Source organism: Pomacea canaliculata, linkage group LG13 (assembly GCF_003073045.1).
Source record: "Pomacea canaliculata isolate SZHN2017 linkage group LG13, ASM307304v1, whole genome shotgun sequence".
NCBI classification, from domain to species: Eukaryota; Metazoa; Mollusca; class Gastropoda; order Architaenioglossa; family Ampullariidae; genus Pomacea; species Pomacea canaliculata.
The window spans coordinates 18,796,393-18,814,162 of record NC_037602.1 but is presented as its reverse complement, the minus strand read 5'-3'; the positions used below and the strand labels follow the sequence as shown (position 1 = coordinate 18,814,162).

General features: G+C 44.1%; 1 protein-coding gene across 2 annotated transcripts in view; it reads left to right on the top strand.

Annotated features, from left to right (window-relative positions):
• Positions 1 to 17,770, top strand: part of LOC112554224 (protein CEPU-1-like) — an 87,344-nt gene that overhangs the window by 19,036 nt on the left and 50,538 nt on the right. The window contains exon 2 of one of the 2 annotated variants that reach the window (XM_025221902.1): positions 15,754 to 15,834. The exons of the other annotated variant lie outside the window; for it this stretch is intronic. Within the exon in view, the coding sequence (XP_025077687.1) occupies positions 15,754 to 15,834 (81 nt within the window). The remainder of the gene's footprint in view (positions 1 to 15,753; positions 15,835 to 17,770) is intronic. 2 annotated transcript variants of the gene reach the window in all.

Sequence of the window (17,770 nt, the reverse complement as noted above, 5' to 3'; positions counted from 1 at the left end):
CCACACATCACATGGTGTTTGGACAGTCGTTAAGTTCCGTTCGCCAAGTTCTACAAAGTCCATAAAAGTCATCCACTGTCTGGGAGATGACAGAAATATATCGGCATAACTTTGTGTGACACTTGATATCGGGCTAATTGCATCAGTTTCAAACTCATTTGCTTGTGCCCCGGTGGTATTGCTTCCAATTTGTTTCTAAACAAATGTTAAAAAGCAGCAGACGATCGGTTAAAAGAAATCGATTGTAAAGTTATGTTAAAATTAGTGGCTTTAACTCATTACAAGAAATAAATGGTCAAAAACTTTGTTTTGCTTGTAAATAATTTTTTTCCACATCGCAGTTCTCAAGTAGATTTTACAAATAATCGTTGATACACACAATACAATATTAGCACATGCTTGAAGTTGTAGTGGTGGTAGGCTTCAATGACACCACCTGTCTCTTGACATTGTCATAGAGTCTGGGACAATCCAAGCGAGCTTTTTCTAAAGTAAAAATTTACATCATTTTTAGAAACACAAAAATCTCCAAATGACAGTCTTGGAGGCTCGGTGTTAAAGGTTCTTATTTTATTTTTTTAGTTCCAGTCTGTCGACCTTTAACAGAGTACCAAGTCTCCTGTCATGCCGGGCTTTGTTTTTGTGGTTTTCGTGTTAAAAGAGGTTTTAAAAACTGAGTCTCTACTAAACTTGCATCTGGTTTCGCAAGAGAAGTGTTGTGGCCGGACACAAATGGCGGCTCAGACGCAGATGTCAAGTAGAATGTCCCACCATAAATAACAGGCTACAGGGGGCAGCTCTTCGCACTTTTGTTGTCTTCTTGGATTTGTTGTTCTGCCTGTGGTTGTTTATTTATTCCTCTGCTGACATCATCTCTCTCATCGCCGTTAATCCTCAGTTTTGTCATTGTACAAGTCTTCCAAGGTTCCAACATTGTCCTGCGATTTCTGCTTTGGGATCATCTGGATGTGACTCACCTGTTTCATCATCATCATCATCATAGAAGTTCTCACTGACCATGTCTTGTCACATTCTGTAAAATAAAAGGCGGACTTAGGTTATTTCTGTCAAATATTTGAGGCACATATCATAAAAGATGTTTATAATTTTTTGGTTTTATCAGACACGTGCTCTGTGCCCCAGACACAAACTTTCATCAACAGTACTCAATGTAGTTCTGTCATTCAGTTACTGACTAAATCATCTCCACTGTAGAAGAGAATTAAAAGAAATCCACTCAGCAACATGCAATTATGCTTTTTATCACATTCATGACAAATTGGACTTGACCTCTTTGCCTGGAAACAATGTCAAGGACACTGTCAGGACCTTCATTTCCGTTCAGCTTTGCTCGCCATCGAAAATCTCAATTTTAGCAAAACATTCCTTGGCTCGGACAGAAAACTGCACAACGACTATATTTTGTTATCGAAAAGCAAATTATCATGACAATTTTACGCCTGGTCATATTTTCCTTTAGATTTTCCAGAAAACGATGTGTGAGAAAATTATTATTTTTGTTATCGATGTGTTTTTTTTTAAATAATAAGCATCGCACTCTCAGAAAAATGTGTTCGTATGCTCAAATTCCTGATGTAGTGTTTGTACATACTCTACACACACTTTAAATCCTCTCTAGACTTTGGTCTCGAGCTCATGAAAATTCTGTAAGATTACAACAAATTTCTTAAGTTTTATTTTGTTTATTGACAAAGTTGCCCTTTCAACCTTTCTTAAACATCCCCACCCTCGTCAAAGTTCGTCTTTCTATTTCAGTTTCATTTTTGTGAATGGAGCAGAATAAAGCAGATGAACAAAAAACAGATAAAGAGAAATGTGACCTGAAAAAACAGAGAGATGAAGCTAAAGAAAGAGATAGACAAAATGGAAAGAATCCTTACAGCTCCCTGTCCTTTATTAAGAAAACAGTCGGCCTCTCGCCAGTAAGAACTCCTTACCCTCCACTCTCTTCCCTGAAGACCAGAATCATCACCAGGAAATCAAGCAAGCAGCGCAGTTATTTGCCTGCAGCTCTACAAGTCTTATAATGTTTATTTATTAGTTTCCAACATGTTATTGCAACCAAGATCGGACGGCGGACTTCCGCTGATCTTCAAATAGTGCAACAACATTTCTTTTATCGGATTTCAGCAAATGTCGGAGGGAGGGAATCAATGGCGTGTGCTGCATGCCAGAGCTTTTACACAAGTAATGAAATTGTTCTGCTTGATTTCACACATCCATTTCAAGCCTCAGTGGGCATCTTGTGTTGTAGGTAAGGTATTAGTTCTGGGGCCTGTACATCCGGGCAACAGCAACATTGGCTGAGATGCTTCTTTGACGGAGAAGTTGTCCATTTGAGTTTTCTTTCCAAACTCCAATACAAATTACTTTTTCACTCACTAGTTGTTTGTGCTGAAGAGAGAAGGAAAGAAAGAAGAGGTGATGTGTGATTGCTTGTGGGAGGACGAACAGGCTGATGCACACGCGCGTGCAGAGAGAACTTTTAACTTACATTGTTGTTCTTCCATATTCTCCATGGAAGAGAGTCCACTTTGGAGATACATTAGTACACGAATGTTACTAAGAAATGTTTATAAATGTTCATCTCTGTTCCCAAAGCAGCCAGTCTTGTAATCAGATCCCACATGACGAGAAAGAGCAGCGTGCCTGAGACGAGAACTGAACCCAGGACAGTCAACTTTATTGGTGACGGGCGCTAATTGTTGTTCACCGGACTGCCTGATGGTTATATGGACTGGATATTTAAACTCGTGTCAGACGAGAGTGTCGGCGAGAGAGAGAGGACAGTGTCACGAGAGACACCACGTGACAGACGTGACGTCATGCTCAGATAACTCTCAGCGGACCACCAACACCTACATTGCCTGCCCCTGATGCAAGTCTTGGACATCGCAGTAATGCCCGAGTGTCTGTCTCTTTTAACGTGGACATTCTTCTTCTCGGCGACAACCTTGATGGCAATTAGGAGCAGTCTCCATTTTTGTATGAACGCACGCTTCATCTGGAAGTTTACAGTTCCGATGATGGCGGACATTAACTAAAACATACTCCGCCAGTCACTTTCATTGCCTCATACATCGGTGACTCTCGTCTGCCGAAGTTAAATAGTGAAGTCGATACCGTTCCCAAGGTAATTCAATTTCAGGCATCTTACAAACGATATGACAAACGATCTCTGGAGCATAAACAGTTCATTTGATTATCACTTGAGCAGGAAGACCATGGCGGTTTAATATCGTTAAGTACCATCGACCTATGTATAATTTAATTTGCATGCAAATGAGATTTGTGCTCAGAGAATTTTCTTTCTGAAGCGGTTGTCATGGCAGTGAATATTCTATCCAGTTCTCGCCTTGTGTTCGTTGTGCCATTGTTCGTCAACCCGGGTTATCTTCGTGACAGAGATTTTGTCCTAAAGAAAGGTCACGTGATGCAAAAGGACAAACGGTGACCTTTTTGTCGTCGACATGGCGCCATTACAGGACAGACGATAAGAAAGACAGGGTCACACACTGATGAGCTTTTTCTCAATTAGTTTATAAAACGTGACAGCAGCGGACAAAGGGTTGAAACAAGGTGAAAAGAATTTTTAAAATCCCGTCATCGGAATTTTCTTATAGGCCACGTCCAGTTAATAGACATGCACTTGTTCAAATAAATGTGCCACGCAGCACGATGAAAAATTAGAATGAAATAACGAAGATGCGGAAAAGATAAAGAAGAAAAGAAAGTAGGAAAGCAGATAGACAAACAGAACCACGATAGAAACAAGACTTGTGGTTGGTCTAGTTTCTTTTTAGAGACTGTGCAGACATCAATGGAAACTTTACTCTCTAGTCCACCACACCACCCTGCTGATGTCCTATGCATAATGAAATAATTAAAACGATTCTACATTAGTCTCACCAGCATGGCAAGCCACCACACTCACTGATTTCTTCTGGAAGCTTCTGGCTACACCACGTGACTGGCTTAAAAGTTGGCTGAAACGTATTCCCGGCGTTGAAGTACACTAAAGCTTTTTGCATATTTTAAAATTTTGAATTTTATCATTTATTTACCACACTCAAACACGTGCAAGTAACAATCATGACATTGTCTCGCGTGCACACGACTGCGCGTGAGGTTGAGGGTCCTGGCTGGCAAAGGGACTTTTTGTTGTTTTGTCTCTTCTCCGAAGCCTGAGGAGGAAAATCTGGAAATTTCACGGAAAATTTAGGGCGGAGGTCGCGTTCGTCACCGATCGCCCCCCCCCCCAACCTACTCCCCCCCCAACCTACTCCCCCCCCCCAAACCTTGTGACCTTTGTCACGCAGCTGCTGCACAGCACCAGGCCGGCAGGTCCCGTGCTGCACGCCGCCGCACTGTGTCTAATGGAGCGTGACGCGCGTGAGGCGCCCGCGCGTGAAGTCACGTGAAGTGAGAGCGTCACTGCGGTCACTCCGTCCTGGGTGTGAGAATGACCTTTGAACTCCATCTTGCAGGCCTGTGGGTGTGAGGTCAGGCATTGGGTGAGAAATCCCTTTGTTCTCAGTATCGGAAGGTTGAGCTGCTTCGATCCTTCATACGGGTAGCTGTTTACACTTTGTATTTAATGATGTTTACTGTAATACTGCTGTCGCTGTTGTTAGTATAATTTTATCTACAATTGTTGCAACAAGAAATAAACAAACAAAGCCAATCTGTCTCGCTAGGAATATCCCGAAAAAGTTAGTTCAAATGTTATTAAAGATTTTATTCAATCACAGCGCTACAGCATCAGACAAAATTTCCAACTTTTCGTGTTGATGTAAAAACTGCTTCAAACAACATTCCATTAATTCCGTTGTCCAGTCATAACTTTTCTGGATGTAATTAATATTCATTTTAAATTATGAAAATATCTGAGGTCAAAGTTGTCAGGACGGCTTTCATTTCTTTGTCCCGCTCTTCACCTTTCCCCACTTGGTGTCAGTCACTTCTGTTGTTCTAAGACTCCAGGATTCTCTTGAAAATCCAGAAAAAAAAAGAGAAAGACTTGACATGTCGGTGGTTTCAGTTTGTAAAATGCTGTTGGCGCGAGCTGGTCTTGTAACGAGGGGCTGCTGTTAGATGTGTTGATGCGGATGATGAAAGGAGATGAGCCAGAGTTAATTTCAGTTTGGTGTGAGGGGGATGTGGGGTGGGATGAGGGTGGGAGCGGGTGGACCCGTTGCGTGTGGATGCACATGTGCATGTTCGCCTGCTGGCTAAAAAGCGTGTCGGGGTGGGCGGCAAACAGAAAAGCGATGTTCAAATGCATCACCAATACAACAGGGGAGATCACCCAGCAACATCAGCGGCAGACAATCTAAAACAATTGAAGGAACACTTTCATACTTTATTTCTGCCTGCTTTTCACCGTGCTGTGCCACCTCCAGCTACACTGGCAAGTCAACATGTCAAAGATGTTGTCTTCCGCACTTTGAGAGTAAGAAGAAAAACCTCTGACGGCTTATTTATAGATCAGGTGTCGCAGTCCTCGGATTGCCAAAGAACCGGGTACTGGAGACAGACTCAAACAGCTACATGCAACGATCTACATTTATAGGAAGTGAGCAGAGTTTAGCTCAAACAGCTCCAGTTGGCTGAAGGGAAAAAAGAAAAAAAAATTCCGGCTTCTTCTTCCGTCAGAGCAGTTGCGACTTGAAGGGTAGAATGAAGAGCAGATGGCAGGGACCTCGTGGGTATCCTGTGAAATCCCCCCGAGGTATGCGATACAACAGCCGTGCTCGGGGCTGGTTGGACTGGTACCCACCCGTATTTGCACAAGGGAGAGCACGCATGCTTGTGTGGCAGAGAGTTACCAGACGTTGCGGGGAAGGCGCGTGCTAGAATGTCCTGCGGAATGTCAGGCACCTGCATCCCCGCCTCGACTGTTCACAACCTTCTTGGTTTTATTGTCTAAAGAGTCGACTTTCACAGCCCTCGTGGGTACTGTCTGTAGAGCACACGGTAGCAACCTGCGTGTCCTCCTGTCTGTTCATTCTATGCGGCTATTTGTCCACGTGTCTGTATTTGTGTTCAGAAGTGCGCGCGCAACATCACCGAAGGCTTTGAGGGCTCTATGAAGATGCAAGAAAGATCGAGGGCGGCAGCTAAATGAAAGAATTAGATCGGCAGCAGACTAATTATTCATTTCAACCGGTCAGTCAACGAAACTTAGTTTCAAGTGTCGCCAGACTTGACCCCGAGGGGGACAAAGGATGACCGCGAGTTGAACTTGGTGACTTTGTGTCCGAGCTGACTGATTCCAGTCTGCCCAGGGGAGCGTGGAACATTCAATATTTTCCACAAGGTCTTTGGCTGTGGATGTTGTCATACAGGTACATCATGTCTTATGTCCACGTGTGTGTAGACTACCGAACTCCTGTCCCCTTGCACCAAACTTTGTGGAGTATCAGGTTCGTATCTCGTGACAGCAAACTTTGTGATGTGTCAGATGTCGGTCTGGCTACACCAAACCTAACTTCAGGGGCAGGTGCGGAATGAATTTTTAAAGGTCCCCCTGGACTGCTCTCCCCTCCTACACACAGTAGCCAGGGAACACGAGTCAGGGAGGAAACACAGGAGTGGGCGAAAGGATGGAAAGAAAGGGGCACCGGAAGAAGATAAAAGTCAAACAGCCAGCTGGCGGCTCGTCTGGCATGAGCGACAGAACTACCTGTCTCAAAGGTGGCGCCACTTGCAGTGTCGGAGACACGGGGCCGCTCTACGGCAGGGTGTTGCAAGTCTGAGAGGGTCAAAGGGCAGGCGCCGTCTCTCAAGACGCGCAGTTCAAGTCCACGTCACTCACTGCGAACGCCTTCTGGGTATTCTGATAGCATTCCTCTTGCCTCGTTCTCGTGGTGTTCCCCTCCTGGTATTTCCCTCCTGGTGTTTTCCTGCTGGTGTCCATCTTGCAGTGATCTGGTGGTATTCTTTTTATGAGATTTTGATATTTCTCTTGGTAGCATTTCCTTTGTGATTGCTCTGATATTCTTCTTGGTGTTGTGATTATATTCCTCTTGTGGTCTCCTAATGGTCTTCTTTTTGTACTATTGTGATGGCATTCAGGTGACATTTTTATTGCGGTTTTCTTGTTGTTTTTATGTCGTGTGACATATTGGCGAAATTCTTCTGCTACAAGTCTGCCAGTGGCGGACGTGGTGTGGACGAGTTCCGTAGGGTGGGCTGCCCTCGACAACTGGACCTGCAAGTGTGTTCTGGTTGTGTCCATGCCCTCTGTGTGTGTGTGTGTGTGACCTGCCATCAGTCTAACCTTTCTGACGGTAAGAATGTCAGCAGTACAGGTCGACCTGGCTTTTGTCTCTCCTTTCTTCCTGTCTGACCTTCTTGAGGTGACTTCTTCTGAAGACACGATGGGAAGAAGCTGTGTATTGGCTGACAACGACACTGATGAGGCTAGACGCGGACACAAGTGCTTCTTCTCTCTCCAATTACTCCAAAAACAAATCTTTAATCAAGATTTTTTAAAATCATTCATTGAAGGTATACTTTTCCTGGGCAAAAACATAAACTTCAGCATCTGTCGTTTCTCTGAAGTTACTTTTGTCATCTTTAAATGCTTTTGATGGCAGCGACTTCATCAATATTATTCCGTGATCTGTTTTTGTAAGAAAAAAAAGCAAAAAGAAGGGAAAGTAAATAAATAAATAAGTTTTAACAGATCGGACATTTCTTTATCTCTTCTGTAACTATTGAGATACTTCTCACAATAACCGTTGCTGTATAGTCTGCGAGCGGTGTCTGGACACGAGTCAGCCCCAGACAGACTTGTGATAACTGAGGTCTCGCGCGGAATTCCTCCCTTTGTGTGAGAAAGATGATGAAGTGGGCAGCTGCAGGACTGGCACCCGAAATATGGCGCGTGCGACTGCTGGTGACAGGCGGGCTTTGTCGTGCAAATATCACCTTTGCGTCGGAATTCTATCGTCTAGTGGGAGAGAGAGGAGAGAGAAGAGGTAAATAGTGAGAGAGAGACACGGAGAGAGTGAAGGGGGAAGAAATAAAGACTTATCTGTTCTAGACGCGCGGATTCTCTATTGTAAAACTGATGTTAAGCATTGTGGGATTGTGGGTCACAAATTCTGTTTATTAGAGAACTCCAAAGTAGGAGTGAGTGGTCAGTCGTGTCAACTGCTGTGTCTGTCCTTCCCAACAACCGGAACTGGTCAAGGAACGAATGAATGATTGACATTACTTGATCAGTGAACAGAAATTTATCTCGTCTCTTCAATGAGGTATTGACCTCTTTTCAAATCTCAACTGAACTTTGCCCCACTACAAGCCATGAAATTCATGAACGAAACAAACCTTTGCTCAAACATCTGTAATTCAAATCTTTTCATTAATTAAACTCTCTCAATCGAAATAATGTTGCACTCTGGTTGGCTGTAAACAAGGTGTGAGAGAAATTACTGTGGACAGATTTGTGTTGAAGGGAGGATGCACGTGAGAGAACACGCGGCACGTGCACTCCGTGGCCCTCATCAAGTCTCGACGTGTTTCTGTCGTAACGTTTTGAAGCATCCCTGTCTCATGTTTCGCGTTTTGCAGTTTTGTTTGCTGCTTCCTGACGAGAGCATAATTAACGACACAGCACAGAGATAAACAAGGAGGACTATTATTCACCTGTCAGAGATAGCCAGCGTTCAAAGTCTGGCTAAGACAGTCTGTTAATCTCCGTAAGGAATGCGTGGCCAGGTCAATGGGAACAGCAGCTGTTCGACAATCAGCCCTTGTGACACCTTGGAGGGGAGAGAAAAAGAAAAAAGCCATTCATTCAAAGTTTTGAAGCAGATAACTTTGACTGGTTGCTGGAAACGCCACCTCTTCTATTAAGCTCAGGTTTTTTATCATTAGCGGGATACGAAATGGCAAGTTGGCTTCCTCACATCCCCATCCCCTGCTCTCCCGCTCTCCTGCAGTAAGGCAAGAAGATGCAGCAACAGGAAACGCGGTGTGTGCGCATGCGTGACAAATACCAACAGCAAGAGAACTTCATCGTTGGTCCATCACAAACTGCTACACAAGTGTTGGGTCGTTTGTTAATGAACCACCCTGGCATTGAAAACCCGACATTCGTCAAATATTCGGAGTGATGGAAGCTTAATATGGCGTCTGAAACTTTTTGTGGGTACTGAACGAGGTCTGGAGATTTGTTGCCCGCAATAAGAGCAAGTTCTACTCACTGTGAGTGGCTGGCCCTCCTCGATGGCAACAGCAAAAACGTTGGCTTGTGTTGAACAATCACACACTGGCAATCGCAGAAGTGGCAAGCAGGAGCGATAATGTAAACAGGAAGTGACAGATGGCAAAGAATGTTCTGGACCTTAATCAGAACTGCCGTGGGCCCAGCTAGGGATGCACTATTAAATTCTCGGCACAAAGGATTTCGATGGCGGTTGTGGCTGTCATGACCGGGTGTATTCGTGTTTGGAGAAAAGACATAGTAAGAGCTAATCACGTGGTTAAGTTTAGGTCACGTGATACTCGCGCGGGGTCGTGATATCCACGTCTTTAACATTGTTCATGTCATCTCCTCCACAACATTCATCACAAAAAATCATACGGAGATATACAAGCTTGCGAGAGCACAGAGAAATGAGCATATGCACCCGTATACAGACAGACACACCCGTTTCTCCTACAGATAAAGATAGAAAGATAGAAAGAGAAGTGTGGAAGCTCAGCGCGTACAGAATGAGAAGCATCAGGGAGGCAAACAGTTGCTTCCCACCCCCAGAAAAAATTAAAACAACAAAAAACAAAAACAAAAAACCGCAGACATGATGTCTACAGACGCATTTCTCTTGTTACACTAGCTGCGTGTAGTGAGTGGAAGATGGGTGCAGTAGAATGCAGTAAAAGTTACTTTCTTTTTTTTCTTCTTCTTCTTTCTTCTCATCTTCTTCTTTCTCTTCTTCTTCAGCCTCTGGGCCCGTACGGCCACCAAGTTCCTTGCACACCATCCTGACACGAAGTCTGATGGCGGGCCGCCAGGTCCCTGCCTACCCAGCGCACCCTCAACCATTGTATTAGGAGGACCGTGGGTGCATCGATCATGAGTTTTTATACGGGTGACAATACGGGGAGGTAATTGTGTGGCCCACTTTTTGCCAGGAGTCAGGGATGTGGCATTAGGCTGAGAAAAACAGGGGGCGGCACTGATGTGTGATGGACTGAACAGCAAGGCGAGTGTCAGAGAGAAAACGTTTAGCCGCGAGTTAGTTGAGGCCGGAACAAAAAGTCCAGAAGACCATCACCAACAGTAAAAAAAAAAAAAAAAAAAAACCCTGAAAAACACAATGACAGATGAACACAAAAGACTGCAAATTATCCATGAAAAACTACAAGAATATCTGTGAAATAATTTCAAAGAATATTACAGATTACACATGAACATCAAAGACTGCGAGTGATTACAGAAGAACTGCAAAAAAATGAAATAATCTACCAAAAAAAAAAATTTAAGCTTTTCAAAGTATACTTCGGTATCCTCGAAACATATTGTGTTATCATGTCTTTCACACAGACTAAACACCTGATATCCCACCCCACTCCACTTCTACTAAACGCGTTTAGGGAGTAAACAAAGACAACAACAATAATTTAATATCAACTCCCAGCAGGACAAAAGTAAACAAAGTCGCCGAGGATAAGGCAGGTCAACAATAGATTGACGGGTAATAATGCCGGCGATAACTGCAGTCTGAAAGCGGATCCGTGTTTCCATCCGGGCATTGTTTCATACCGTCGGGGGCGTCCCATGCTCCCTCGCGCTCAGCCTCGTTCTCAGCCACGCTTGACCTCGTTAGCTTGTTGACGGATGGTGGGCGCAGGTTCTCGTACACACGGCGAACAAGGGAAGGTATGTTATCATTGTAACCATATCGGTTTGCCGCATCCTCCTGGTGTATCCTCCCCGCCGGGCAGATGTTTTCTCGCGCGTTTTTGCGTGTGGAGGCTGTCTCGCGGGCTAATAGAGGCTCTCCATCTTGCATCCTCGCCGAGCCCGCCATCGAGCCCAGTTATGATCTCCGAAAAATAAAGAAGCCAAGTGGGAATGCCGCAGCATTTGCTAAACCGCGTTATCTGTCGCTGGAACTTGTCATTAGCCCTGTGAACGAGCCTGAGGGGAGGTTTGCTGCTGGACAGTGATGGACTGCGTTTTACCTAGCCACCCCCTCGTGGTGAGGGCGCAACAGCTCGGAGAATTGTGTTACACTGTGGAGGAGGTGTGTGTGTGAGAGAGACAGAAAGAGAGAAAAAAGTTCTTAAAAACAACCCAAATGCCAGGCTTGACCTACAGCCAATGCTTCGCCATGTTGTCTTAAAAAAATTCAAGAATAACAAGATGGAAAAAAAGAATCTAAGAAAGGGGAAGGGAAAATGAAAAAAAAAAAAAAAGAAAAGAAAAGAGGAAAATACAGGAAGAGAGAAAATAGAGGAATTTTTGATGATTGAAATTAAAGGCTTAAATCTTCAGCATCTGGCCTGGCTGTCATAGACGGCGCTGTGTTTGCATGTCTCTGTGCACGCGATGCACGACAAGAGCGATCTAACCGTTATTCATCAAACCGTTGGTCAAGGCGATGACGTCAGTCTCCTCGCTCCTCATTGGAGGAAGCTGAGCACAGTGCAGTGTCTACATCAGCCAGGTGATGTTCTCGTCGAGCACACCCTCAATAGACAACAACAGGCGACCATCTTACTACTTGATTTGTGTGTGTGTGCGTGTGTGTGTTTATACACATGTGTTTGGATACGTGTACGTGTGCGTGTGAGTTGTGGGCTGTGTGAGTATTTTAAGGTGCGTTGTGTCGCAGATGAATGTTTGGTAAATGTAACTAAATGTAGGACCTCTGTGAGTCCTTCATTGCTGATATGTTTTGTTGTTGTTGTTGTTGTTGTTGTTACTGAAAACCCAGGCTCGTAGTGCTTAAAAGAACCAGCTGACACTTCCACATAAAGAGAAATGTTCCTAAACCTTGTCTCATAACCACGGGCCCAGGAGGAAGACAGAGAAACAACAAAAAGTCGCGCGCAGCAAGAGTGTGACGTGTGCAAAACATGCGCGAGATACCGGAAGCTGTGAACCCAGTGATTCACTGAGCTTAATCCTAGTCTCGTTTGTGTGCGAACTTCTTCTGCTCAAACAAATATTTTTTAATCTTTGGTTTAAAGAGTTGTCAGCCACTTAGCGAGCATCGAGCTCATAGAACTGATGGCGACATCTATTATCGATGTTGATAATGACAAGGGAGGGAGCACTTGTTGACAAGCGGTCGGTTGACTAACACTACCAACAACATTTAGTTGTATTCATGCACCTATTTCATGGTATATGGGTGTGTGGATTTCAATGTTAAGTCTTCTTGTTTGCTTGTTTAGATATTTTTTTTTATTTTTTTTTTTTGTGTTTTGTTTTGTTTTGGTTTTGTTTATTTTGATTTTTTGTTGGTTTTTCTTTTTCTTTGTTAGTTTTTGGGGTTTTTTTTTTGTCTTTTTACTTTTTGAAGGCTTTGTAACTCTATAAGCAATTTTTTAAGTTACACGAACTTATCTTTAATAAGTGTTTGTAAACAACTACCCTAGCAAGTGTAGATGACCAACGTCTTCCAATGACAGCTCACCAAGTATTAATGAGCGACTCTCACAGAATGACTCTTAAATGAGTAGAAAAAAAGCAAAATGTGTTATTTGAATATAGATACAAGTAGGATAAACACAAGAAGACAACAATCTGTCAGGGTAACTCATTGCGTGCAAACAGTTCACACGCACACTCCATTGCACGCGCGGCATTGTGGGATCGATGGTGACGAGGCCGTTAGCCTTCAAACCGCAGATTTATTTTTTGTGTGTCCGCTTATTACATTTGAAAATTGAAAATTTGCTCTTGCATAATCTGTTTCCATATCAAGAACAAGTAATACAAAAAGCAGGTGACAAAATAATCAGAGAAGAAACAGAACGTTGCCGGCGGACTACTTTTTCCCATTCTACATCGGATAATTTTATCTCTTTCTGTACTCGTGTCATCTGTCCTCTTCTTGCAGTCGCCGGACTTTCCTTTTGCGTGCAACTGATGTAAATAAAAATAATAAGGTTAGTGCTACATCCCTACCAGCTACCCTCCCCGACCTTACCACCCCGGGACATTTTGTGTTCTTCGTTTAAAACGGTTTATAATCCTTATCCCGCTGGGATGACAATGTGGAGATTACAAGGCTAACGGTCGGCACCCGGTCAGACAGCCATCCACCCTGTGCTAGCAAACAACTCATTATTCTTCGGTGACAAAGAACTGTTGAGACCGTTAATAAATACGGCGGGGAGGGTGAAGGATGCCTTGTTTAGACAGCAGTTAGATTGCGGCAGACGTCTTCACACGAGGACTGGAAGGTCCGGGGTTCTATTCTCGGCCACACGCTGTTGGGAGACATTCGTAAAAATGCTATTTTTAATCGCAGTATTTATGGCACTCCGTGGAGTCCCGCTGCGTGTTTCCCAAGCAGGGCGAGAGAGAGAGATGAGGGGACTGGGGGAGGTGATGGAGTTTGGATGGTCTTGAACTTCAGATTGTCCCACGTGACGAGTGGGTCATCTCTGTCTCTCTCTAGACAAGCATACCATCAAGTTGGAGCAATGCGAGTGTTTGTAAGCGTGTTCATCGATGCATATTCTTTCTTTGTGTATGTGTGTGAGGGGAGGGTGTGTATGAGAGAGAGAGGGAAGGAATAAGAGCAATGTGAGTGGCAAAGTCGTGGAATAACAGAAATGACGAGGACACAAACACAAACAAAGAGTAGTGGTGGGTCAGAGGTCGTTAGCGTGACTGACAGGCTAGTCACGTGCTGCGGAAGATCAGCAACATGGACGAACATCTCGGCGAAACTCGTGCTGCCACGAGACGTGGCGTGCCGGCGATCTGGCTTACCTCCCCTGTCCTGCCTGCAGTCATGCGCACGGTCGACTGACAATGCGTGACGCACAACACTGCCTCCACCCGTTCTGCTTCACTGGTCACCATTCTGATGGGCATCGGTGCTAGTCACTGGCTGCCACAAAAAATGGAGAGGGGACTGGAAAGCGAGTTCTGTCCCCTCCTTGCCTTTTTTATTTTTGTTTTTGCCTCGACTTATCGACAGCTCGAGCAACCACAACAATCCACCCTGATGTAGCCTCTCCAGGACACGAGGTAACAAGTCTCATCCAGTGTCATTTTCAGCATAACTCTTTTGTTAAAAAGATTATAAAATATAAATATTATTTACATCTAGGATATTGTTGACGACGTTGTGTATATCCGCTCTCGCGCACGTGCACACAAACAGCGGAAGTTCTTGAACCTCGCATCAACGTTGGGACTAGTTGGATCACGTGACCAGCTTTCCAGTCTCTAGTGCTCGTTATTCTTTGATGTACCTCCGAGGCAAGAAACATATTTTTCTACAACTGAAGATCTCTGATACTGAGCAGCTTGTTAACATACTGATGTGTTTTTATATTTTAGCCTTTGGCTTGTGTGTGTGTGTGTGTGTGTGCGCGCGGGTCCGCGTGTGTACATATATATATATATTATTTTCCTTAGATTACAAAGTTATTATACATCACCCAACTCGTCTTCATTTTCTTCCATCGGATCCACTAATCAGTCAAGCAATGAGTAAAACAAACAAACAGTCAGTCAGGCTGTTTTTCTCCTGACCAATCAGGAAGACCGTTTCGCAGAAGCATTAACCCAGCGGTTCTCAACCTTTTACTTGTGACGCCCCCCCTGACGAACACCGGTACGTCCGCGACCCCCCTTAGCCAGCTAGGTCGGTGGAAGAGGGGGGGGGCCTTAGCTAACCTCGAACGCCGCGTGAGGAAATCAACAACGGAAGAACAAAGTTCGTATCTGCAAGAAGTATAACTGTTAATGAAATTTTACTAAAGCAAATTCTGCGGTGCTAATAAATATTATTTTATTAGTTTTATTGGACACTCACTTTGATTAATGAGAAGGTTGAGCCTGCTTGCTGTTGCATAGAGAAGTGAACCTGTGTGCGATGTTCGTACCCACTGCTATTCGCAGCTCAGCCTCTGCGTCCACACGATTTCTGTATTTAGACTTCAGTGCTGCCAATGCTGAAAATCCTTGCTCACACATATACGAAGTTGAAAATGGCAGAAGAACTTTCATTGCTGGAGAGGGAGAGGGGAGTCCGCGATGAGAGATTGGGGGAGAGAGAGGGCAAAATGCGAGAGGAGGGAGATTGGAGGCTTAATTGTTGAGAGGGGGATTGTGTTTTGAGTTTTGGAAGTGAGAAGTCACTGCATTGCCGAGACAGTGTACTTGAATAGGGAGAAGAGATTTGGAGTTTGATCGCCCTCACCACTCGGTTACACAATGTAAACTAATTTCACTAATACCAGTACATGTATAAGAAACTTTTAAAAAAAATGACCACCTTCGCGACCCCCTTGTAGGCACGTCGCGACCCCCCAGGGGGTCGCGCCCCACAGGTTGAGAAACGCTGCATTAACCCCTCTGTGTCAACAGCCAGACCACGTGATTGGCCCAAAGTACGAAGATAAACAAATTGACATCTCGGGTGGAAGTGCGAGTATTGTTTACTAGGCTATGTTTGTGACAGTGACGTCGACTGCTGACCTGTGACCTGTTTGCTCATGTCGTCTGGTCTTTTCCCACTGTTGTAGATCCTCGCGCCACTCGCGTCATGGGGGTCCGCCTGCGTGACGTCACCGGCCCGCACACGTCAGCGAGGGCTACGTCATCAGGTCAGGTCGCTTTCGCGGGCCGCCGTAGTTGTTTGTGCTGGCTTCCGGGGGGTCACGTGGACTGTCCGTGCCAGCTGCACAGTGTACAGGTGGGAGAGGAAGCAGTGGCGTCCAGCCTCCTGCCGCCAGATGGCGCCCTTGTGGGAGCCGCTCGCGAGGGTTTCCACATAACCGTCCGCGCAACCACAAAACTTTCTCGACGATTCTCTTGGACTATAAATCCAACATTTTCTTATCACATTTGGCCAAACTGTAACAATAAATACAACTAGCCCACCTGAACTTTGAACCAAGATTAATTAAAACATTTTCAAACACTTTTTTCAATAAAAATAGTTTCCTAGCAATGGCTGTTGAAACGGAAGTAAATATTTAAGGCCAAGCACCTGGGTTAAAATTGTCGAAAATTTTAAGATTTAGCCATTTTGAGATTACTTCATGTTGTGAAAGTTCAAAGTCTGTTCTATTCACTCACCAAGTGATTTTTCATAGAACAATCTAGAAATATGTCTATTTCGTCAATAAAAACATCTACTTCTATCCTATTTACTTTTCCCGAGCTCAGAATTAGCGAGAATAGAGAATGTTTGGGACATAGCAACACACTCGCCCACGTGCGAAACATCGTCACATCGCATACCGAACGAAAGGTCACTGCGTGTACTTTCAAACAAACGCTGTGTCAAAACCCATAGAAGGCCCCACGCTATGATACAAGCTCTTTTGTAGACGACACAAAGAGTCGGAAACTTCCTTATATGGACGCATGTGTAACATACTTAGCATATAGCCAATCAGAATTCACTAACGCCGACCTTCACGTGGTCATAGGTCACACGAACACACTTCGGCAGTGCTCGGGTATCCCACAAGGCAACTGTCATGGCCTCCGGATGTAAACAATGTCGACACTAATTCAAAGCTTTTTCTGGGATATTTTCGTTCTAAGACATTAACGCTTTATATTAAATGTTCATTGTGCCTGTCAGACGCTCATTTCTTCTCACAATACCACGTGCGAAAAAATAAAAACCACGTGGACATTCTTAGACCGTCGTAGCAGCTAAAAAAATGTAACTTAGTGAACTGAATTCGGCTGTCGAAATCACCGTCAGTGATGTGGTAAGCGAGCTGAAAATAAAGCGAAGTTTTCATTTCTGCTGCAAATCTCGGTAGTAATCAGGACTAGATGCGAACATTTACACATTTGAGTCAACTTGCAATGCTAGTTATTTATGTACTTTGTCTGGAATGTAGGGAAACAGAGCTTACATCATTTGCATAGAAAACAAAGGTTGGGTGGGGGTTGGATTGTCTTACTCAAACCAAATGTAACAAACAGAATTTGTGAAGACAATTATGTATAGCATTCCTAACAAACAATGAAAACTGCTATCTAGTCAAGTTTGAAGCCATTCAGTGTCTAGAGAGCACATCATTGTCAGCCCCCCTAAAAGGCCAGACAGCTGGTGCTTTTCCCATAAATTTTTGACAGAAAAAAAGAACCCCCTAGCCACAAAAATCAAACATCTTTAATCCATGTGACTACAGATGTATAATTCATAAAATAATCCTAGCATACAGAGGAACAGAACATGAGCAGCTGCCCAAATTCTGGTGCACCAGTGATGTATCTCTAGATTTCATGAATAGGTTATTCTTATTCCTATTCGCCCCCAGTGGAGCATAGGGCTGCAAGAATTGGTTTACTCCACTATAAGCTTTTGAAATAATTTCTTTAATGAAAGAATTATATGTTGATGTTCATCCCATCACTCTGCAACTGAAGGCTAAGAAAGATGAGAGTGTTTCCTACTAAAGCTGCTACTTCAGTAGATGCTCACAAAAATTTAAAGCAATATGCGAGACAGCATCACTAAATGTTAGATAGCAAAGGACTATAAATAGCATAAAACCATGAAGCTAGTGGACACTG